Source organism: Lycium barbarum, chromosome 3, assembly GCF_019175385.1.
Source record: "Lycium barbarum isolate Lr01 chromosome 3, ASM1917538v2, whole genome shotgun sequence".
Classification (NCBI taxonomy): Eukaryota; Viridiplantae; Streptophyta; class Magnoliopsida; order Solanales; family Solanaceae; genus Lycium; species Lycium barbarum.
In genome coordinates this window covers 118,721,144-118,745,817 of record NC_083339.1, presented here as the reverse complement: position 1 = coordinate 118,745,817, position 24,674 = coordinate 118,721,144, and the positions used below count along the sequence as shown (strand labels likewise).

The following is a 24,674-nucleotide window of genomic DNA, read 5'->3' as shown; positions in this document are numbered from 1 at the left end:
ACCATACTAATTCCATGAGGTCCGTGTTAAGCCTGGCCGAAACTCATGATAATGAAATAATAATTTTAATTAAAAAATATATATTAACTTGTGTCACATTTTTCTACTGCATAATTAATTTAAACTAATGGTACATTAATCATTTCTTGTTGATAAGTCTTGGGGATAAAATTGTTCACAAAATCTTATGCAATTGAAAAAAAATAGCTAGGAAAAAATAATCAATTACATGAGAATCCCACTGATTCAACACAAATAAAATATCACATCATACAATCACCAAAATTCAAAGTAGTTTTAACTTCTTCAAAGTGATTATTGCAATATATGTTTCTCCAATATTTTCTCTGTCTAATTTATGTGGCACCAGTTGATTTCGCACAAAGCTTAAGAAATAATGAAAGATTTTTGAAATTTATGATCTAAAACAAATCTTAAATATTTGTGTGTCTATAAATTATTTCATTAAAGACAAAAGGAAAATTTTAAAGTGAAGTTATTTCTAATTATAAAAAATTGATATTTTTTTATTAAAAAAAATGATGTCACATAAATTAAACTGATGGAGTAACAGATAAGAAGAAATCCGCAAAAAGTTACCCCTTTTACAAAGGCCCAGGGAAATTGTGTAAGAAAATCAATGATAAAAAAAAAAGAGAATACAAAGGAAAAAGTAGCATCCACGTGGAACAATTTCATAGAGTCAAATAGTATGTGAGGAAGACAACTTTTTTAGATTGACTTTATATATAATACTAGATGTCCCATGTCCGTGCAAAGCACGGGTGTATACTCGATATAATTGTGTGCATTATTTGAGCAACTACAAATCACTAAAAAGTTGAACACTAATGAATAAATTAGATAAAGTAACTCTGTTATGAATTGCAATAATATAGACAAAAGGTACTTATATTCTATCACTTTAGTTACAATTACACAAACCGGAGAGTTATCAAACTAATAATATCTACTAGCCAATGCAAGCCATTTTCATCCATCTAAATCAATTTTCCGCTTCAAATGCATGTGACCGACATTTAAACTTTTTTCCTGCTGCGAGTAACCTGCAAAATATAAATTACAAGGATGGACAGTCAAGTGAGAAATGTTTTAGGATAGAACTTTCAAGTGATGCGGTAGTTGAATCTTTCATTTTGTTTTAACTTACCCCAATAATATTTGTCTTGTACGGTAAAGTTGCCATGTTTACTATGAGTCAAATAAAATGTTCATTTCCAAGACATCCGAATGACACCTACCTTATGGACTCAAGCATCCTTTAATGACTAAAAATCAAAAGGCAAGCCTGCTCTCAGGGGGTAAAAAAAACAAATCTTTTAAACTCGCTATTTTAGAAAAAACAGAGAGTCACTAGGAGTATTTGTAAATGAACATTTTATTTGACTCATAGTAAACATGGCAACTTTACCGTACAAGACAAATATTATTGGGGTAAGTTAAAACAAAATGAAAGATTCAACTACCGCATCACTTGAAAGTTCTATCCTAAAACATTTCTCACTTGACTGTCCATCTTTGTTATATATTCACCTCTTAAGGCTATCTAAGGTCCTCCAATGAGCAGTTAGGAGATAGAAGCTAGCACATAAATAATATACCTACATTACTAAAGAGTAATGTAATGTGGGGGTTAAGTCTGCGTACACTCTACCCTCCTCAGACCCCACATGGTGGGATTATACTGGGCTTGTTGTTGTTGTTGTTACTAAAGAGTAAGATAAGGTAAAATGTCTGCTATCTACAGGCTATGGTGCACATGTTATACTTGCAAGGTGCTAATATAATCAATCATAGAGAAGATTGCTCCGACGGATGGAAATGACCAAAGACTGATGAGGCACACAAAGATACTTATTGAACATAATCCCCAAATCAAACTAAAAAGTAATAGTAATAGAAGAAAATACCTAAGTAATTTTCTGTTTAAAGTTTCCAATATTCTTTTCTTGAAAATGTCAATTGGCCTTGTCTTCATGCAGCCATTTCTTCATGAATAACCTATCAATGTGGCTGAAACCAATAGGATATTCCACTACTCCTTTGATAGACTATAAAAATGAAATATCCCAGTAAATGAAATATCATGATCATCAATCTCAAAACTTAAATAATTGAGAAAAACTCTTGTACTTTACGGAGGAAGAAAATAGTTCATTTTCGTACCTCTTAATATGAATTTTCCGCAGTTCACTTATTTTGTAGACCATGCATCTGAATGACCATATGACATAATATTACTCGATGTTGCATAAACCGCAGGCTGGGTCGGTGATTCCATATCTTGCATTAACATATAAAAAAATAAAAAATAAAACTTAATATTAAAGATCACATATCATCAAGAAAAATCATACCAGAAAAATCATATTTCATTTACACCATGAAAATAGAGAGGCGAGCAAGGAGTTGACATATCACAATTACTGCATTTTGTCATCTTTAGTTTGACAAACACATTAAAGATATTGCATGAATACACATTTCTACTCACCAAGATATCAAATGAAAAGAAGAGAGAATCAATGAAATTAATTATCTACACCTTAATGTTTAAATGGAGACTCCAGACAAAGAGATAGAATGAAAGCTTTCTCTTAATGATGAATAAGTAAGGAATCCGCATGAGAAATTTAAATCTAGAAACATGGGTGGGATGAAAGAATCGACAAGAAGAACATGTATATTTAAGACGGGGGCAGATCCACTAAGGTGGGTGGGGATGCCACGTCACCCTCACACCTCGATTGAAACTCTCTCTCTCTATATATATATATATATAGAATGCGAGTATACATAGAATATAGATAAATATATAATAGAATATAGATAAATATATAAAGTGGCACCCTCACTAACAAATGTCTGTTTGATGCCAGTGGTCAAGGGCTAAAAGTTCTGCCCGCAGCACTCGCGACTTACTCCATTTGTTTTTCAATAAACCTTTCTGCTTTCTAAAAAGCTTACAGGAGATTCGTTCTCCTTTTTCCTTACTTTCTTTTCCTTGTTTCTTCTTTTCTTTCTTTTTATTTATTTGCTGTTGTCTATTGACTTTTTAAGTTCTATTAGTCCTTGCTTTTGTTTATAGTTTATAATGTTTATTTAAGTTTTTATTTTGAGTCTCTAATTTGCATCTAAAGTGAGTTCTAATTCTAGTTTATTATTCTTGAGTTAGACGATAGCTCCGGAATATAAAAACTCATCGAGGATAATTATAAATGAATAATATATTATCGTCGATATTAGTAATACTATTGAATTTTTATGCTTTGTTTAAAAATGTCATAACTATTAATTATTTCATTTAAACGATTTGTCTATATAAAGCGAAAATATGAATAATTCGAACTGTCGAAGCTCGAAATAAATAAAGTTGAAACCCAAAATAGTGTGAAAACCAATTTGTCTATATACACGGAAAGACAAATAACTCGAACCGAAACTCAAAATAAATCAATTTGAAGTCCAAAATAGTGTGGCAACCGGGTTATCTATAAAAACCAAAAGACTGAATAATCCAAATTGAAATTTAAGTCGAAGCCCAAAATAGTGTGGCACCAGGAACCTCAAATTCTTGAATCCGCCTCTGATTTAAGATGATCTCCGGCAGACCTTCTTTATTGCTAGAGTGACAATTTCTCAAATTCTATAGTAATCTTAGTATTAAATGAATCTCTTTTGTAACTAAAAGCATCAATAATAAATTCCTCAGTAGTTTTTTGAGTTACAAGCCACAAATCAGAGGTAGAAAGATTTAGAAAATGAAGGAAAAACTATAGTAATTCAATGACGATGGAGAAACAAAATTGACTGTGCTTATAAATTATAATATTGCATAAATCTGAAAGCTACTGTTGAAATGTGGGCCTGCATGGCAAAATCATTACTCGTGACAGGGAACCAGCCCCAAAAGAAAAGAGAGAGAAGGCACATATAGATTGAGATAACTCAACAATGCATTATTGCAGCACCCCTATTCTACTTTCTAAAGGACTAATCTTCTATCAATTTCTAAATAAATTATCAACTCTTGATGCAATTGTAATATGCAAAATCTCCCAAACCAGCAAAAGTAAGAGGTTCTTACTCCCATCTACTCTAAATACTGTATTTTCAATCCTTAATTTTCTTTCTTTTTACCAAGAACAAGTACCACTCTAGGTTTGTTGTTTGACATAAACATTTCCTGAGTATTCACCCCACAAATCAAAGAAGGAAAGTAGCTTTAATCCTTTTCCTAATCAAGTAGTTCAATCAGTCAATCTCCCTTCCATACATCATCTTTTTTCTCAGAAAACTGCAATAGCCAAAAAGCAATGACAAATAGGGCAGTAAACTCTGATCCTTTTCCATTGTTGTCCTAGGCAAGTAGAGTTAGAGAGTTGACATATAGGAGGTTTGACTACAAAATTTTCCACAGATAGCCCACGCTCTGGAATTCTTCCGTCATTCTAAATATGCCAAGTGAATGTAGAAATTTGAAAGTTCAAAATGATGCATCTCCACTCTTTGTTTCGAGTTGGCTGGATCTTTTGGTATTCCAGGTATAGTTTATTGTAAGATCTTTGGCGTAAGTTGAAAATGTTCTTGAAGCTGGTAAGAGTACATACCAGCACTACTTTTGTGTTGTATATAATAGCAGAAGTAGTTGTACTCCAGCTAGTTTATTGTACATATCATCGCAATCTTTGTATTGTTTGTAATTAAAAAGATTTACCTTTGTGATCAAAAGAAATAAAAGGGCAAAATGTGATCAAAGTACAGAAAATCAGGTCTGGTTAGCACACTTTTTTAAAATAAAAGCCAACAATCAAGCAAAGACCTTTGTGATAGAAAGAAATATGAGGAGAATTGGTCAAAGTATAGAAAATCAGATATGATAAGCACACTTTTTCTAATAGAAGTCTGTAAATCAAAAAAAACTATAGGTTAATACACTTATGCTAAAACAAAAAGAACTCAACTTAGTAAAACCATTGATTCATATCTTCTCAAGCTCAACCTGAAACTATACTTTCCTAAAGTAGTATTAGGATGTTCAGCAAATCCACACGAGATTTTTGAAAGAACACCTTAACTTTTCAAATACTTCATTGATCATTTTCGCAAAGTAAGTTTTTTAACATTCTAAATCTCTATAAGAAGGAAAAAAGGGAAGGAAACCAGAAGTAATTTTCTTTCTCTACATTTAAAAATAAAAAGAACGAATTTGAAACTTTAATTTGCTAATTTCGAAGCTGTTTAAATAGCTTAAAATATTGACTCCCCATAGCCTAACATACAATTAATTTATGTTAGCACAAAGGCCATGTAAAGCATGCATCAATTAACTATAAAAAATCAGCTAACTCTTACTTATCCTCAAGTAGTTTTCAGTTCTCACATAAACCATGTAAGAATCTGTGAAAGTATGTTAATAGTCCACACTTGCAAAGCTAAGGCGAATTATATATGAATTATTTGTTGCAGAGCGCATGCTAGACTGCTGGTTATGCAAGATCATCCCCCATAATCATGTCATCTTGCCATCTTTGAAGGTATTTAGTTTTTACTGTATATATCAGTCTTTTTTCTTTTCTTCTGTTCTTATGGAAAGATAAACTTCATTGCTACGCACCATGTTGGTGCCAAATATGTACAGCAAACAGAAGTGGTCCTAATATACTTTATACCCAAATCGTTCTTCTCGAATTGAATGAAGCTTCTAAAACAAGAGCCTCAGTCTAAATTGCAATCAACAAAAAGTTCATATTATACACGTGAAAACATGTTTCATCAAGAAAGAGAAACGGGAAGAGGAAAATTAACTAAGGGGAACAGAGATTAGAGTACCTTTGCACATTTATACAACATAAAACTACAACTGCGACTTTTGCATTGAGTAGGACCGGAAAGCACCTCGAGTTTCTTCGAACAAATCTATTAAACCTCTTCGAGAGCCTGACTTGTCTTCTATTTATGTTCTCTGTAATTTATTTGATGCAAACAACTAAAAAAGAACAAAAGTTAAAAACCCAAAAATCAATACATGCATCAAGATTAAACCCCAAAAGCCAATGCATGCAACAGGATTAAACCCAAGCAGAGCAACAAGAATTAAAAGAAACATTTAAAAAAAAAAAAAAAAAACAGAAAATAAATAAAAAGACACCCCAAAACAACAAAACCAATGAAAATTGAACTGACCTCACCACACCTTACTGGAAGGCAAAATTGGCTCGCTATTTAAATGTCTTCGTAGAGACAGTCGAAAAAAAAGTGGAGAGTGGAGACTGTGACTGAGAATATGCTTAGTATTAATTTAGAGAACAGAAGGAACAAAGTATTAATTTAGAGAGAGATAAAAATTTAAATTTTGCTAAATTTTATTTTGAAACAGAAGGAACAAAGTACTAACTAGCAAGTGCTTACAATTGAAAATTAACTTCCAGATAGAGAGTGAAAAAAGAAAATAATAAATTTAGAGAGAGATAAAAATAGAAAAACATGGCATTACAGAGCTTCAATCGATGGAAAGAACCAGAACATCGGAGAAATCCTTCAAGTTAGCCCCCATTGTTGTTCGACAGAGAGAGTTTGTCCAAGTGGAATGAAAGTTCCTTTTTTGCTAGAAAGTGGAACGAATGTTGAAACCAGCTGTCACATTACGTGTCCTCAAGAGATAAAACCTCGGCTTGTAACCAAAAATGAAAATATCAAAAGTGCCCTTCTCCGTACTACCAAAACCTTCACTTATTAAATACTTAGTAAAAAAAATCACAAACGTCAAAAGCATTTTTTTTCTTCTAAATCATTTTCTATATATGAAACAAATTGAAAGAGTAGTGCTCCGTATTTATAAAGAAAATAAAAGATTAATTCTGTCTAGTTTTTTAAATTTCACTTTGGAGTTATAGGGCCAACTTGGCTTAGCTTAAGAGCTGAAGTAACTTATAAGCTGGGAAAAAAAATTGGACTACCTCAACTTATTTTTTTAAATTCATTTTAAGCACAAAATAATTTATAATTTGATTAATCAAACATTCAAAAAAAAATTAAGAACAGCTTATTAGCTGAATCAAACGGGCTCATAATCAACAGTGTTAAGAGTGACATAAGCATGAAATTCTCGCACAAAAATGCCACTTTGCAGACTCCAATGGTTCAATAACCGAAACGAGGCACAGTTGTCAATTATCTCAATTGGTGTTTCTTCCCCTTTTTATTGATGGATTTTCTGAAATTGATGGTCGCACGCATTATTTGTATCAATTTTTTTCACAAATTTTGTATTTTCCCTTACCTTTCTTATCTCCACCTTATGGGATTTTCACTGCTCTTGCTCGTAAAAATCTAAAATAAGTCTGTGCTATCTCCTCATTTTGAGTTGGTGCTAAGTGTGCTTGATTTTGCTGGTAAAATGGGGCCATGCAAAGTTTTCATTTTGACCAAGTGATATTGAGAGTCCGGACGGGAGGTATACAACTACTCCCTCCGTTTTAATTTGTTGCCTTAATTTCCTTTTTACTCCGTTCCAAAAATAATGTTTCTTTCTTTTTTTGTCTAACTTTTTAATTTTAACTTTTCATGTGACATGTTTAATTAAAGATCACAAGATTAAAGAACATTTTAGTATATTCTACGTATCTTTAGTTTAAAACCACAAAATTGAAAAATCTTTTTACTTTCTTAAACACTCCTCGTTGAGAGCAGTAAGCTACTCACAATAATGTTGTTTGAATATTTTTAGCACCGTGGTCACGTAGGAAAATAAAGCCTTTTTTTTGGGATAAAGTAAATAATTTTTAGAGAATTCCAGGAGATGCTTGTAGGGAGCTTATGAAAGTCCATCAAAGCATTTACATTATCCAAACTACACCAAACAACAAGATTCAAAATGTGATTAGCTTCAGTAACTCCATTAGAACACCTCCTGTTCCATTCCCTCCATAAGGGCCAACACAGTGCGTTATGGGATGTAACAAACCTTTCACAGTGGCTTTTTTCCCGTTCAACTACAATATGTATCTCTAATGGGATTTCAGCAATACCACTGGATCCCACGTAGATTTACAAACATATTCTATATGTCAGTAGTCACTTCACAGTGTAGGAAAAGGAGATTCTGTCGATATGATCCCAGGGGTATTGAACTGTGCATAACTTTGGCCACAAGATACTCTAAGCAGCTGTTTGCGTTTACAGAAACAAAGAGGATCCTTTTTTCTCAGCTCCTTGACATAGTGCGTGGGGTTGTTTCCTTGCCCGATTTAACATCTATTACTACTATCACGCCTCAACCCGAACAATTTGGAGTCGATTATATAAATCCTTATTGACTATGTCACCGACTTAAGCTCGTCTCAAGTCTCAACCAATATAATGCAAAACTATCAAGAATTTAAGATTAAATTTTTTTCTACCTTTTTTTTTAAAAAAAAAAAGATTCAAAGTTTTTCTTCTAGCATCCTTTTTTGTGTGTGTGGATGCTATGGTGGTGTCGAGGGCAGCATCCTTTCAGCTTTAAAATGAAAGATGTCTTGAAATATGGCAGCTGCCTTTGTTGCATGTTCTGTTGAGGAGTACACTTGCTAGCATAATCATTTGCATCTTATTTAGATCATTAAGGTATGTATCTTGAAAATATCTATGTGGTTCTTGATGGCAGGGGCGGACCCATGTGTAAAGTTTGGGTGCTCCGGCACCCATTAAACTTAATCACGGAGTGTATAATTGTATAGAAAATATAAAGGAAATAGATATAAATAGTTAATAGAGCACCCCCGAACTCAAAATTCCTGAGTCCAGCACCCCCGAACTCAAAATCCTGGGTCCGCCTCTGCTTGATGGTTGAATTCTGATAAGAATGTTTAGTGTTGTAATGTATGCCTGCATTCATGTATTGTTTCTCTAACTGTAGCCAAGTCCATGCTTTTTATCTGCGTGAGGAAGAGGCATGCATCAATGGTTGATTTTCTGGTGTGGATGCCTTATTATTGCAGTGAATGGCTGCCTTTTGTGTATAGTTGGTCTTTAGCCTAGTATAAGTCTTATCTTCCCGCATGTCTCTTTTTGTGCTATATAAGAATGGTTAATGTATTACTCTTGCGATGAATCATTTGGTGATTAAAATCTCGTGAAAACTGGATTCTAGCGTTCTCATGCTTGCAAAGGGCACTGCTATTCACATGTCTTTTCTTGTTCCTTTATTTGCTTTACAAGCTCCTACGGCACTTGTTTCATGGATCCAGTAAGTTTTTTAGCATCTGTGAACTGGCTTGTGCTTACTTCCTTAAGCTCGATGTTCTTGTGTTACGGCAAACTGATGAAAAATGACTTTCAGGTGTGAATATGGCATTTGGTCAGCATTTTTGGCACTTATTATTCCTCTTTTCTTCTCCTTTCCTGGTAGGTCATCTGGATGGTCCCTTTATTACACCTATGGTTTAACCCTCAAATCTAGAAAATTGATAGTCGCCAGAGCTGTCACACCCCTTTTTGTCCTTGATAAGGAAGGTTTTTTATTATTTAAAAGGGTTTTTCCAATTGAAGTGGATGTTTTGGAGGATGATTTTTTGAGTCGTTCTATTTGTTTAGAGTTTGAATGCTGAGAGGTTTCTTGAGTGGGTTTCTGTTTGAAGGTTTTACCGGTGTCATCGGTTCTTGTTGCCGTTTCAGTTCGGGTCAGAATAGCAGAACCAGATTTATTTGTAGCTGAAGTGTATTTTTATTTGAAGACGATTCACTGATAAGGTCCGTTTTCTTCTAATTTCTTTCATATATTTCGTTTATGATGTGTTCAGAGATGGGGGCGAGGGTTAGGAGGGGTAAGTGGGTTAAAGGAGCGTCTAGGTTGAGAGTAGGATCTTGGAACATTGGAACGTTAACGGGGAAGTCCATAGAGCTAGTTAAGATTCTTCAGAAGAGGAAGATTAATATAGCTTGTATCCAAGAGACCAAATGGGTAGGTCCTAAAGCTAAGGAGGTAGACGGGTATAAGTTGTGGTTCTCTGGTAGGTCGAAGTATAGAAATGGGGTGGGCATTTTAGTAGATAGTGAATTAAGGGATCAGGTGGTAGAGGTTAGGAGAGTCACTGATAGGATGATGTCGATTAAGGTGGTCGTTGAAGGACTCACTTTGAACATTATTAGTGTATATGCGCCGCAAGCGGGCTTAGGCGACGAGGAGAAGAGGCGCTTTTGGGAGGATTTGGACGAATTAGTGGGAGGCATACCGCCTACTGAGAAGCTATTCGTGGGAGGTGATTTCAATGGACACATCAGACCTATTTCGGGAGGTTATGATGATGTGCATGGAGGCTTTGGCTTCGGGGACATGAATGGAGGAGGAGTCTCACTTTTGGATTTTGCAAGAGCTTTTGGATTGGTGATAGCCAATTCGAGTTTCCCAAAGAAGGAGGAACACTTGGTAACCTTCCGTAGTTCGGTGGCTAAGACTCAAATTGACTTTTTACTCCTTAGGAAGGATGATAAAGGTCTGTGCAAGGATTGTAAGGTCATCCCGAGCGAATATTTTACAACCCGACATAAGCTCTTGGTGATGGATTTAGCGATCAAGATGACGAGGAAGAAGAGGGTCGTGGAGGACCAACCTAGGATCAGATGGGGGAGTTTGACCACTATTAGTGCCCTGGAGATGGGAGAGAAATTGAAGGATATGGGGGCCTGGGATAGTAGTGGGGATGCGACCAGTATGTGGGATAAGACGGCTAATTGCATTAGGGTGGTAGCAAGGGAAGTGTTGGGGGTCTCGACAGGTAGTCGTGGTCAGCATCGAGGGGACTGGTGGTGGAATGGAGAAGTTCAAGGGAAGGTGGAAGCAAAGAAGGTGGCGTATGCGAAGTTGATAGAAAGTAAGGATGAGGTGGAGAAGTGGACAAATACAGAACTTTATAAGATGGCGAGGAAGGAGGCGAAGTTGGCAGTTTCGACGGCAAAAACGGCAGCTTTTGAATGCATGTATGCTGACCTAGAAGAGAAAGGAGGGGAACAGAAATTGTTCAGGCTAGCCAAGGCAAGGGAGAGAAAGGCACGTGATGTGGATCAAGTAAAATGCATCAAGGACGAGCATGGCAAAGTATTGCTAGAGGAAATTGTCATTAGACGGAGATGGCAATCATACTTCTCCAAACTCTTGAATGAAGAAGGGGACAGAGACATTGTGTTGGGTGATTTAGAACATACAGAAAGGCGTCGCGACTTTGGCTATTGCAGGAGTATTAAGGTTGACGAGGTTAAGGGTGCTGTTCGTAGGATGCGCAGGGGAAGAGCAACCGGACCTGATGAGATTCCGGGGGAATTTTGGAAGAGCGCGGCCCCAGAAGGTTTGGAGTGGCTGACTAGGTTGTTTAATGTCATCTTTAAGACGGCATTGATGCCCGAAGAATGGAGGGCGAGTGTAATGATCCCTCTATACAAGAATAAGGGAGATATCCAGAGTTGCAACAACTATAGAGGTATCAAGCTGCTAAGCCATACTATGAAAGTGTGGGAAAGGGTGGTGGAGATGAGGGTGAGGAGAGGTGTGTCTATTTCAGAAAACCAGTTCGGATTTATGCCGGGACGTTCAACTACAGAAGCCATCCATCTTATGAGAAGGTTGGTGGAGCAGTATAGGGAGAGGAAGAGGGACTTACACATGGTATTCATCGACCTAGAAAAGGCTTATGACAAAGTTCCAAGACAGATTCTATGGAAATGCTTGGAGGCTAAAAGTGTACCTGTGGCGTACATTAGGGTGATCAAGGACATGTATGAGGGAGCTAAAACCAGGGTGAGGACAGTAGGAGGAGACTCAGAGCACTTTCCAGTTGTGATGGGTTTGCATCAAGGATCAGCTCTTAGTCCGTTTTTATTTGCCTTGGTGATGGATGGATTGACACGGCAAATTCAAGGTGAGGTGCCATGGTGTATGCTTTTCGCGGATGACATAGTCCTGATTGACGAGACTCGTAGCGGAGTTAACGCTAAGCTGGAGTGTTGGAGACATACTCTGGAGTCTAAAGGGTTTACGCTGAGTAGGGCCAAGACAGAGTACTTGGAGTGTAAGTTCAGTGAAGCAACTCAGGAGGCTGACTTGGAAGTAAGGCTTGGTACCCAGGCCATCCAGAAGAAAAGTAGTTTCAAGTACCTTGGGTCTATTGTGCAAGGCAGCGGGGAGATTGACGATGATGTCACACATCGTATTGGGGCAGGGTGGATGAAATGGAGGCTTGCTTCCGGAGTGCTATGTGACAAAAAGGTGCCACCAAAACTTAAGGGCAAGTTCTACAAAGTGGTGGTTAGACCGACTATGCTGTATGGGGCGGAGTGTTGGTCAGTTAAGATCTCTCACGTTCAAAAGATGAAAGTTGCCGAGATGAGAATGTTGAGATGGATGTGTGGCCACACCAGGAGTGACAGGATTAGGAATGAGGATATTCGGGATAAGGTGGGGGTGGCCTCGGTGGAAGACAAGATGCGAGAAGCGAGATTGAGATGGTTTGGGCATGTGAAGAGGAGAGATACAGATGCCCCAGTGCGGAGGTGTGAGAGGTTGGCCATGGATGGTTTCAGACGAGGTAGAGGTAGGCCGAAGAAGTATTGGGGAGAGGTAATTAGACACGACATGGCGCAATTACAGCTTACCGAGGACATGACCTTAGATAGGAGGGCTTGGAGGACCCAAATTAGGGTAGAAAACTAGTAGATAGTCTTGTTATCCGTTCTTATTAGTAGTCGCATTATTGCAATATAATTTCTTGTGCTCCGATTTCTGCTATTATCTGTGATTATGTGTTATTTCCTGTGCTTTGGTTATCCTGTGTCATCTGCTCTGATTTCTGCTATTATCGGTTATTTTCTGTGCTCTGATTATCCTGTATTATCTGTGTCGCTTGCATTATTTCATTTCCATATCGCTTTAAATCTCTTATCCGAATCTCTTAACCTTATCTAACCGTATCTGACTTCTTTTTATGCTTTTATTGAGCCGGGGGTCTTTCGGAAACAGCCGTCCTATCTTGGTAGGAGTCAGGTCTACATACACTCTACCCTCCCCAGACCCTACGATGTGGGATTTCACTGGGATGTTGTTGTTGTTGTTGATGTGTTCAGAGCATGATATGGAACATGTTAATCTTTTTCTTTTCTGTCTTTGTGGTTGATTAATCATGTCTTAAAGTTCCTTCAAGTTTTGGTTTAAGCTGTATGTTGTTTGGTACTAAAAATGATTCAAATTTGGTTTCTTGGTATTACTCTGTTTACTGCTTCTCAGTCACTATCCAGAAGACCAATTTCCTTAAGCCAAAGTTGTTTCTTCCAAGTCAGTAGTTACATGTTTATTTTAATAGCAAGTATAAAATAATGCAGTACTTTTGTTTTCATATATCCTGAGATGGGAACTATTTTTTTAGGTTTAACTTACATGGTTCTTAAACATGGTTTATTCAAGTTAAACTTTTATAGTAGATTAGCTTCTTCTCTTGGGGTTTATTTGAGTTGCAGTTTTAATAACAATGATTTTCAAAGATATGTAGAACCAATTTTCATTTTCTCAACTTAAAAGAAGTCATGTTTTGGAGCTAAGAGTAAAAATTGGTTTTTCAAGTTTCATGAGGGAGTCAACAACCAAGTTTTCATCTAAGCATATGTAAAAGTTGCGAAGTTTTCTGTTAATAAAAGGAAAAGGGTAATTTCTAAATCTCATTACAGATTCTTTTCAAATAATAAAGTGAATGAAGTAATTAGATCTCGTAAAGCATGAGTTTTTGGTGTTTGAAATTTGAATTTGTCATATGACTTGTTTTAGTAATTTGAAGAGCAAGTCTTTGGAGTTGGTTAAATTGTTGCTGCTGAAATGGACTTAAACATGGAGCTAGGAGAATTTTAGTTTACTGTCATTAATTTGGTTTGGACAGAGATTGATGGACTTTAGTTTTCAAACATAGAGTAATATTAGTTAGTATAAAATAATGTTTAATTTTGTTTAGTAGAAAACAATGTTCAGTGCAGTTCTTTGTGTATTTTGTATGCTGTTTGATAGCATTATCCAGCCAATATTCCCTGGGGAAGCAGGCTATTAAATTGTACCCAGTGCTTTTCTTGGTTCTATTTTAAGGTGAATACCTCAGCCTTTGTTTTGGGTATAATGTTAGGGAATATGCTGAACTTTTTGCATTTTAAAACCGTTAAGTGAATTTGACATGATAAGTCATAAAATAAGATAAAGTTATAGTAGGAAGCAGAATCAGGATCATGTATTCATGCTGCTAAGCAGGAAATTGTGAATGGACATGGTGAATTGAAAATTTGACCCCGTTCTATGTTATCAAAGGTGAAAAGGAGATTGGTCTTTGAATGTTGTTATGGTTTCAATTATTCGTTATCTTTGGATGCTGTTACGTTTTAAGCTACTACATTCAATCACACTATGATTTTCTTCGAAATATCTGACTTTGATCTTGACCATTTGAAGGTGAACTGGAATTGTCATTTATAGCATCGTTGATGGTAATTGTGGCTCCTTATCAAGTTGCAAACCTAAGGTTGGTATATCTTCCTCAATCACATAAATGAACCACAATAATAATCTATTTTATCAAATGATATGATATGACATGAAGTAAGATGCATTGTCCTTTTTTCTGTAAAAGAAGCGTACTTTATTAAATTTGCAAGAATAACATACAGTCAATCAGCTTCGGTTACACTTCTTATTGAAAACATTACATATTTAATTTGAACAGTTGTGAGAACTTATTGTTGAGTTGAGAAAGGCTTGTAATGCTTGACATCAGTGGCAAGACCCTTGATAGATCCAGCAGCTGCAACAAGTGATACGATCAGGCAAGTCCAGCTTAGTATTTTCAGCCATACCCATGTGAAAGAATACTTTGGTATCTTTCTCTGGGCAATGTGCATCTCTATTGGGAAGTAGACGGTTAATGGATAGAACGATGCTGCCCCGATCAAACCCAAGAAGTCATTGAAGAAGGGGAATATCATGGCAATCACGGTTGTCACTACAACATATGCTGTTCTCCACACCAACCTGAACAAGTTGACGTTGTAATTAGCGCCACAGCATGGAACTTGCACAGCGTGTTCAGAGTTGATGAATTTGCTGTCTGGCCATCGCTGGCTGCATCGAGCCTCCACAAACCCATATAAAGGTTGGCAGAAAACCTGGTAAGCTCCGATAAGGTGGATGGCAATGCAAACGTTGGCGAAGTCAATTAGCCAAAAGGGTTCATAGAAACCAAAACCGGTGAGGAAATTTCCTGGAGCTTCGTTTCCAAAGGCTGCATAGCCAATGGTACCACATAGTATATAGAACAAGGTTGTGGTGGAAACTCCAGCTAGTGATGCTCTCTTCATTACCTTACTTTCTGGAGGTGATGATCTCAGTGTGTCCTGTATTTCAATGAGAACAGTGGAATAAGCATAGGCAAATGCAATATCTCCAATGGCTTGGAAGCTTCTCCATACTTTCTCTGATCCGGATACATCCACCCCAACTACCGTCCCTGTTAGGCTTGTCTTAACATGGTGCCCCACACCTGCAACTTTGTCTATAGAGAGTCCAAGACCAATAAAAGCGTAAGCAAAAGACATAATAGCAGCAAGAATTGATAGCCATGAGAGCTTGTGGAAGTTTGGTATTTGGCTAAGAATTATTTGAATCAATGCAAATATGATCATATATGGGTAGCTCTCAATTGAGCAGCTAGCTTCGTGGCCGTTTTTATGAAAACAATTTGACCTCTGTACAGCCACCATACTAATAGATGTTGTTATTGTGTATCCTATGGTAACTCCGACGAGGTTAGCATATTGGGCAATTCCACACAGTGTCACCTTCACACCTCCTAAGTGAGACCGGACGACGTCCATGTAAGTATAATTTCTCATGCCAGAAACAGGTCCTGGAGAACGGTAACAGTCGGCAAGAAGTGTAGAAGTGAAGTAAGTGATGAAAGAAAAAACAAAGAGAACCGCAGGACCGGCCACCCAACCTAATTGAGCTATTGCCCATGCAAGAGATAGCACTCCAGAACCAATCACAGCAGTAATAATATGTGCACTTGCAGTCAACAAAGTCCCTGTTCTTTTTTCTCGTCCATCATCATCGAAGTTTTCTTGAACGTCTCCACTTTCGAGCTCTGTTGGCACGTACATGGTGTTCTTCTGAAAATCAGGTGTCATATTTTCTAAAGTGTTCTTCCCAAGTTTGTGTCTGGTAATGAGAGTCTTAGTTCAGAATCTTTTGTTCTATGTGTATTGATTTGGTGTAGTACTCATAATGCTTGCTGTGGAGCCCTTTATATAACATCACCTATTAATCCTTTTCCTATTTGGTTAAGGTAATGAATTACTTGGGGCTAGAAGTTTAATTCCAAAAATTAACTTAATGGAATTTTTCCTCTGGAAAGCAGCAAATCCCAATTCAATTGGTTATGAAGTCACCAATAAAAAAATTGTGTTCACAGAAAACACTGTGTTGCCGAAGCAAATGAAATCACTGCGACTCCTTGTTATATTACTGAATTCTCTATGATTTTGTTTCTCTTTTATCTAGTCATCTTTTAATTCAATGCTGAGGTAATCGATATAGGTATGATGTTTTTATTGCGAAGCAACTTTAAAAAATGCTTACAAAACTAATTAAATGAAAATATATATTTAAAAGGCAAATTAGTTAAAGCGCCAATTTTTCCTATTTGGTTAAGGATTAGAATTACTTGGGGTAGAAGTTTAATTCCTAAAATGAACTTCATGGAATTTTTCCTATGGAAAATAGCAAATCCCAATCCAATTGGGTATATGCTTGATTACCGTGACTCCGTGAGTAGCACAAGTCCTTTTATGGACGTTCTTTGTTAATCACTCAATTACGACTAAGTTGCGTTGCCCTACTACTTAAAGTCTTAACCTTCAATATTTTTAATTTTTAAGACAAATATGGATTTTGGTATCTACATTGTCGACTGCGCCGTGCTTCGAGTTTCCAATATTTAGTCAGAATTTTCGAAGTCCTAAAACCGTTCTCCTGTGAATGTTCAGTTGATTCACCTTTTTGGGCTTTAGTTCTTGGGCAGTTTCCAAAACATTTTGAGAATGACCATTCTAATCAGAAAAGTAACATATAGTCAATGTTGTTTTGATAGTTTACTACAATATTCAGCATCACAAGGGCGAATGATGAAACCAAACAAAAATAATTTCACCCTTAGCCACCTATAAGTAGTTTTAGATCAGTTTCCTTCGAAACAGATACATGAATATCAAGTATAACTCGTAACAATTTATTTTTTGAAGTATGTGTCGATTCTTTAACAATTTATTTTTCGAAGTATACGTCGATTCTTTCACGACATGGGAGTTAATTACCAACTAAAATATCACTCATATCTACCCTAGATGTCAACATCACAATTTCATTTATTGTCTACATTGCAGAGTAAATGAGCTTCTAACCCTCCAAGATCTGAAGTTTAAAAAGTCAAATTCAAATTTGGTCTAAATTCATAACGGAAAGCTAAGGTTGTTCCCGGTTCAATTTGGGTCGATTTTCCTCTAAAAGTAAACCAAACCAATTAAGTCGTTTTTTCAAATGTTAAAACCAATCAAGTCGTTTTTTCGATTAATTTAACTTTTTGTGGATTTTTTAAAATACAATATGACAATATACTTCCAAACACACAGTATTAGATTGACTATATTTCATCACAACAACTTTTGGCATTAGGAATCAACATTTTTGTATCCTAATACGGAAAAGGGCCAAATATACCCCAGTACTATTGGATAAGGGTCAAATATATCCTCCGTTATACTTTGAGTTCAAATACCCTGCCGTTATACTGTGGGTTCAAATATACCCTTCCCCCATAAAAGTTGTCTAAGGTGGACATCAATCTTACGTGGCACTGATATTTGATGATGTGAATGTCACGTATCATGTCGTCTTTAGTCATTTCTAACCCATTTTACCCCTCTCATGTATTTATTCTTTCACCACTAAAATTTCCTTCCCTCCACCGCACCATTACGGGGTATATTTGGCCCTTTACCGATCCTAGAGCCTGTTTGGATGGGCTTATGTCTTGCAGCTTATAAGCTAAAAAAAATAAGTTGAGGTAGTCTAACTTATTTTTTTTTGCTTATAAGCTGTTTTAGATAAGCTAAGTCAAATAGGTCTAATTATTTTTTTGAGCTTATTTTAAACACAAAATGACTTTAAGCCAGCCAGTCAAACACTCAAAAAAAAAATGAAAACAGCTTATAACAACTTATAACCCATCCGAACGGGCTCCTAGTATAATTAGTAGTACTACTTTACTTTTTTATGAATAGGATATCAAGCAGGAACCGTTTCTATTAAAGCGAACCGACAAGGATCAAAAAAAAAAAAAAAACCCCGCATAACGTCTGTTGGTAACGGAAGCGAAGGGCTAAATTATCAGAACTTGTTTGAGAATGCTTCAGATTTTGTAAGTTTCACTTTTTTTTAATCAAATACACCCTTTGTCTTGTTCTCTTCGTTCTTCAGTATCGTATTTTGTCCAAGTTGTACTAGTTTGTACGGTCACTGTGAAGACTAAAAGAATATTGCTATATACTGGGAAAACCCATGCTTAAGATTACTCACTCTTGTTTTCTCTTTTTTTGTCTTCTCTCTCTTTTTTATTAAAATTATATTGGCTATTACTCTCTCCGTCCCAATTATGTTACACTTTTTACACAGAAGAAGAAAAAATATATTATATTGGGTTCTCTAGATAAATAACTCAATATTTAACCAAAGTGCAATTTTCTTGTAGCATGAGTGTTAACAAATAATATTATACCAATTTTAGAAAATATATGCATAAAATATTAGTTTTACGGAGAGACCACGCCCCATAATTTAGCTATAAATTCGCCCCTGTTTTCGTGGCACTTTTTGCTTTCCGAGAGTCAATAGACTAGTATTTGAAACTAAATTAGATTAAATCTACTTAATATTTTAGACTTAAAATTTAGATATTCAAAAAATTATATGAGAGTACTATAAGTTGCAATTCTTTCTCATGTCAATATTATGAAAATACATTTTAAAATATTGGTCAAAGTTTATATAGTTTGAATCTCAAAAAATAGAAAGTGTCACGGAAATTGGGACAGAGGGAGTAACTTTTACTTTTCTGGCCGAAGTATCCAAAAAAATTGAAAATTTGATGTTTTTTAATATCAGGTTTGGACTAACTCTGGAGTTTTGACTTGTCTTGAAGCAATTGTGTATTGAGATAGTTGCTGATGTTGGGAGATGACACATGGACTGTACTAATGAATCTTTGATTGTTGATATGGGGTTAGTAGTAGGAGGTGGAGATACTACAAATAGTGTGAGTGGTTTGAAAAGAGAATCGGGTTATTGCAATCAGTGTTTAAATCTGGAAGCAAAGATCAAGACAATAGAATATACTTGTTCCAGTTTGCGGCAGGAGATTGACCAGGAGAGAAAGGGGTTTAAGTTACTTGAAGGTAAGTTTGAGGCATTGCGAGTCGAAAAGCTTGCTGTTGAGGATGAGCTTGAGGTATTGAAGAGAAGGAATCAAGAGCTGGAAGAGCGGATACGGAAAATTGAGAATAATAATCAAAGTAATGAGGAAAACGAGGAGGAAGACAAGGTTTTACAGTTGATGATTGAGAACAATGTCTTGGAATGTGAGAAAAGGAAGGCTGAAAGTGATGTTGAGTATTGGAAATCCAAGTGCAACGAGCTACAGTTGACAGTGGCCGAATTGGACAAAAAATTGGCCCAGAAAACGGACTTGCAAGAAGTATATAAAATCGTAAAAGTTGATGAAATGCAAAATAAGGCTGGTTTAGATGCAAATCCCTTTTTCTCTGATGGAGAAATTGGATCTCTACAATCTCAAGATTCAGGTACACCGTCTAAACAATTTTGTTCGAAGTTGTACAAATCATTTTAGGAGTTGGAAGTATATATTTTACTCTAGAAGATTGGGATGCATAATGTAGACTTTTTTACTTATTCCATTGCTTATTGCTTTTAATGGACAGGGAAATATTTGGCAAAAACTCCAAGCGTGCAAGCCAAGCTTGTGGGAGGAAACCAAGTGAGGAAGCGATTGACATTTGAAGAAGGAAAGGGGCCTAACAAGAGGATGGCTCCTTCTACGCCAGCTGGCGTAAGACCTGCAAAAGTTGTTGTCATTGACATAAATGAAAGTGATGATGAAAGAACTACTGGTCCTCTCTGTACATCAATAATTGGAAGTGAATATGAAACTTCTGTCCCTCTCTGTACACCTCCCGTACCAGGAATTGCTCGTAGTGTACCTTACTGTGGATCAGGGAGCACCTTGTCTAATATCGAATTGCCTTCAGAGAACAATTTAAAGATAACTGACATTGAGCAAGGTGAAGACAGTGACATGGTTTGCCATAATAAGGAGGTTTTATGTGTTCCAACTCCAAAAAGAAGGAGAGCTTCGAACATAATTGCTAGTGATAGTGACACCGATAACGATGATGATAAAGTTCCAATTTGCATGCTCAAAAGTAGGCATTTTTGTGAAAAAAGCTCTGATGATCATCCCAGAGGCCACTCAACTCAAACTGGTGATTCCGACGAAGCAATCGGGAAATCATCTAGTAGACGGCGCCTAGTGAAGCTAAGTCAGTTCGAAGGGAAAGGTGGTGGTGGCAATGACTTTGAAGAAGAAGTGTCAGAAAGTGAAGGAGAAAGCTTAGGTGGATTTATAGTTAGCGGCTCTGACATCTCAGATGATGATGACATCTCTAATTCTGACGGTGCATTGCAAAGTAATTCTTCTGTAGCTGAAGATTCAATAACTGATTCAGAGCATATATCAGAGAGTGATTCAGATTATGGTGAGATAATGTCGAGAATTCGAAGGAACAAAAGTGAGAAATTAGAGTGGGAGTTCGAGGGGGATATGCTTGCTGCCTTTGGTAAGGATCCTGAATTATGTATGAAGGCTGTTTGTGTTTTGTATAGGCAGCAAACATCTGAGGAGCAATGTAGTAAAGAAACAATATTTCACAATCAAAGAGGTTTTAGCCATTGCGATGCCTTCAGGTATGTGCTTGAATGAGATGTGAATACTACATGATCTATAGTTATTATGTTGAAATTCATGAAAAAATGCAAAAACATGCGCATTACGGTCCTTAAATGGTGCTGGTATGGATGAACGGAACACTTATTTTAGCTCTACATGGCTAGTTCTAGTATCTCCACTAACGTGTTAACTCTTTGTTTGTTGTAACTTTTCCAAGCTCATAGCCTACATAGGAAAAAAACGCATGGTTAAAATTTAAAAATGTGTCAGCATAATTTGTCAATGCTAGTAATTTTCCATCTCTTACAAAATTTTTTGATAACTATGATATCCGGGCCAACTTGCGCGCACATTGACTAATTCCACAATGTACCTATTACCTCCCACCATCACGGGTAACAGGTACAATTTGAATGTCTTATTTGTCTGGGATACTTTAGTTAAAAGAGAAAATTGACTTATTAATGAATTTGGGGGTTTAATAATCTCCTTCTCATAAATAGAGTTGTTTAGCATGATACGTTTTGGTCGTAATTCCTTGAAACCCTAGGTGCTGAACTGTGTTTTAGATGACCCATGAATCTGTGACATGGACATTCTTATTGTTGTGGCAGTAGGCCTCGTCTATCGAACTCTCTTTTACATTAGTTCATAGCCCATTAATCTCTTCTAATTTAGTGAATAAGCATTAAGCTCAATTCCTATAGGTAGTCGATTTGAATATGCATTTTAGCTCAATTCCTATGGTTATGAGCAAGTTTCAAAAGTTTGCTCGGCTTCTTCCAAAAGAGGTCAAAGTGGATAAGAGAAGGAAATTATTGCTGGGACAAATTGTCTATGTTAGGTCAGGGAAAACATGGGATTGATGTTATCTCTTCAAAAAGGATGATGGCGAAGGCTGCAAAATCTGTAAATATGAAACTCTATTAAGCATTTCCGTGAAACATCTAAAAGTTATTTTTTTGACCAGAAAGGCATTTGGGTATTGATCTGATTTTATGCTTCTATCAGTTGCACTAAGGATGTGTTCAATACGAAGGAAAATGTTTTCTCGGAAAATGTTTTTCAAATATTTTATGCTAAAAACATTTGTATATAATCTAGACAAATACTATGAGGGGTGGGGACAGGGGTGGTGGGAATGGAGACTACCAGGTGGGGATGAAGATGTGTGTTGGAGGGTGGGGAGAGAGGACACAATCAATGTGGAATGCCACTTGTGGAACTTGTTTTACCTACTCCCATTAGGGAAGTCATTTTCCTCATTTTTAAGGAACTTTTTTTCTTAGAGAAAATGTTATCCAAAATTTTTTTGACCAACCGAACATGGTACAATTGGAAGACATTTTATGAAATCGTTGTCCTCCATATTGAACACACCCTAAAAGTCTAAAACGAAGCTGAATCTAAAATTTGTTTATATGTTTTGGTGCTGATATATAAATTTACTGCCACATTACAGGGGAAGCACCCTGGCTGAATTTCTTACTGATGGAGATCCGCAAGGTGACATGAAGAAGTCTTTGAAGGAATTGCAAGCTTATGATCCCAAGGGTGTTGAAATGTGCATAACTTTGGCGACAAGATACTCTAAGCAGCTATTTGCTATTTACAAAAACAAAGAGGATCCTTTTTTCTCAGCTCCTTGACATAGTGTCTGGTTTGTTTCCTTGCCTCGACACGACAGTCCAAGATCAGTCTTCCTAACCTTGATGTAGATATGACATCTTATCATGTATAGTCTGTTCTTTTGTGTATACAAGATAAAATTTAGGTGCTTTGGCTATCAAGAATTAACTACTATTACGTCTCAATCCCAAGCAACTTGGGGTCGGCTGCATGAATTCTCACTGACCATGTCGCCGATTTAAGCTTGTCTCGACCAATATAACGCAATGCTAGCAATAATTTAAGATTAAAATTGTTTTTACTTTCTAAAAAAAAATAATCCATAATATTCTTACATCCTTTTAGGATGAATATGAAAAGTGTGCTGAAGTATGGCAGCTGCCTCCGTTGGATGTTGTTTTGAGGAGTATGCTAGCTAGCATAGTCATTTGGAAGGTATAGATAAGTGGTTCATGATTGTTGAATTCTGATTAGAATGTTTAGTCTTGTAATGTATGCCTGCATTCATGTATTGTTTCTCTAACTTTAGCCAAGTCCGTGCCTTTTATCTGCGTGAGAAAGAGGCATGCCACTTATCAATGGTTGATTTTCTGATGAGGATGCCTACTTATTACAGTGAATGGCTGTCTTTTGTGTATGGATGTTTGTGTTTAGCAAAATTTCAATTGGTTAGTTGATTCATGTGTACTACTACATGTTTAGCTTGGATGTGTTTGGTTAAAGTTGTTCCTCCGGTCAAAATTGACAAACCGAAAGTTTATTATAGAGTTTAAGTTTTGTGCACCGTCGAACAAATTTTTTTACACCATCAGGTAAATTAAAGGACAATCTTGGTAAGTTTTATAATTAAGATTTAGGAAAAGATATTAAAAACAAGTAGAGTCCTAATTGTACTCTAATCAAAATTTATTACTATTCCTTTTTAGCATAAATCAAATATGTGTCCCTTATTAGCGTTTGATCAAAATTTCAAGTTTCCATATTTTTTTCCAACAAGATGGTTACTATCTGAGTGTGTGTGAGTAATCCTTCAGTGCCTTGGATATTGTGAACTTTGCAAAAAGTAATTCTTCAACGGTTCAGCCATAATTAAGCTTGAAGAGTTTATTTTGCGTTAAGGTTCACTAGTACACATGTTTTTTATTTTCTTTGTGACTGCAATATAAACAAATTTCAATTTTTTTCTTTTTCTTTGATATCATATAAATATTTGCACCAAAATTTTAAATTGCATTGCGTGCTTACATTAAACAAATCAAAAGCATACGGATTGGAAGGAAGTTAAAGAAATAAAACACGGAAAGAGGATTTGGAGGGGAGAGAGTTAAAAAGATGATTGGAGGAGAAAACCAATAACCGTAGTGCTTAACTTTAGGAAAAGCAAAAAAAAATAAAAAATAGTTGGAAAGATTTGATAACCTGCAATATCAGGTAATTTTACCTAATGGTGGAAATAATTTTGTACACTGAGAGACAATAATGGCTTAGGTTCAGTGATATACTACATATATATAGAATTTGGTTTGAGTCAAAGGATCTATATGCAGACTTGCGATTTCGGTAAAACCAATAGTCAAAACACTATTTATGTGAAAATAAATGGTGTAACAATTGTTTATACCGGCCATGTATATCATTTAAACTCTAAAATAAACATATACATTCAGTTTCAAAATTCACTCTGCCACTTAGATTCCATATGTGTCAGGTTCTGAATCAGCCGCTTAGGGGTGTACAAAGCAAACCGACAAATCTTACCAAACCGATAAACCGAGTCAAATCGAGGAAAAAAACTCGACTAGTGGTTTGGTTTGACTTAATTTGGTGTTGAAAAAAAAAAACCCGACCATAATTGGTTTGATTTTAGCTAAAAAAAACCAAACCGAACCAAACCGACCTGACATTACGTATATTCGATTTTAAAAATATTTATTTGTAACGTAATTTGTA

General features: G+C 36.1%; 2 protein-coding genes and 1 long non-coding RNA gene across 7 annotated transcripts; 1 reads left to right on the top strand and 2 right to left on the bottom strand.

The window, feature by feature from the left end:
* Positions 1–841: 841 nt before the first annotated feature.
* LOC132632028 (uncharacterized) lies at positions 842–7,129 on the bottom strand. Of its 4 annotated transcripts, none has more exons than XR_009579221.1 (4): positions 5,854–7,129; positions 2,188–2,304; positions 1,932–2,072; positions 842–1,309 (listed from the first exon to the last, which is right to left on the bottom strand). It is a non-coding gene; the product is annotated as an uncharacterized LOC132632028 (long non-coding RNA). The 4 variants fall into 4 exon arrangements; XR_009579220.1 differs by having other exon boundaries at positions 842–1,067; positions 5,854–7,124; XR_009579222.1 differs by having other exon boundaries at positions 842–2,072; positions 5,854–6,010; positions 6,208–7,123.
* Positions 7,130–14,757: 7,628 nt separating this feature from the next.
* LOC132632026 (amino acid permease 6-like) lies at positions 14,758–16,206 on the bottom strand. The gene has a single exon (XM_060347813.1). It carries the CDS (start codon positions 16,204–16,206, stop codon positions 14,758–14,760), a length of 1,449 nt encoding a protein of 482 aa, XP_060203796.1.
* Positions 16,207–18,337: 2,131 nt separating this feature from the next.
* Positions 18,338–23,184, top strand: LOC132632025 (uncharacterized). Of its 2 annotated transcripts, none has more exons than XM_060347811.1 (4): positions 18,338–18,494; positions 19,238–19,932; positions 20,071–21,112; positions 22,558–23,184. In XM_060347811.1, exons 2-4 carry the CDS (start codon positions 19,317–19,319, stop codon positions 22,742–22,744), a joined length of 1,845 nt encoding a protein of 614 aa, XP_060203794.1. In that variant the 5' UTR covers positions 18,338–18,494; positions 19,238–19,316; the 3' UTR covers positions 22,745–23,184. The 2 variants fall into 2 exon arrangements, with proteins under 2 accessions (XP_060203794.1, XP_060203795.1); XM_060347812.1 differs by having other exon boundaries at positions 18,346–18,494; positions 19,275–19,932.
* Positions 23,185–24,674: the final 1,490 nt, after the last annotated feature.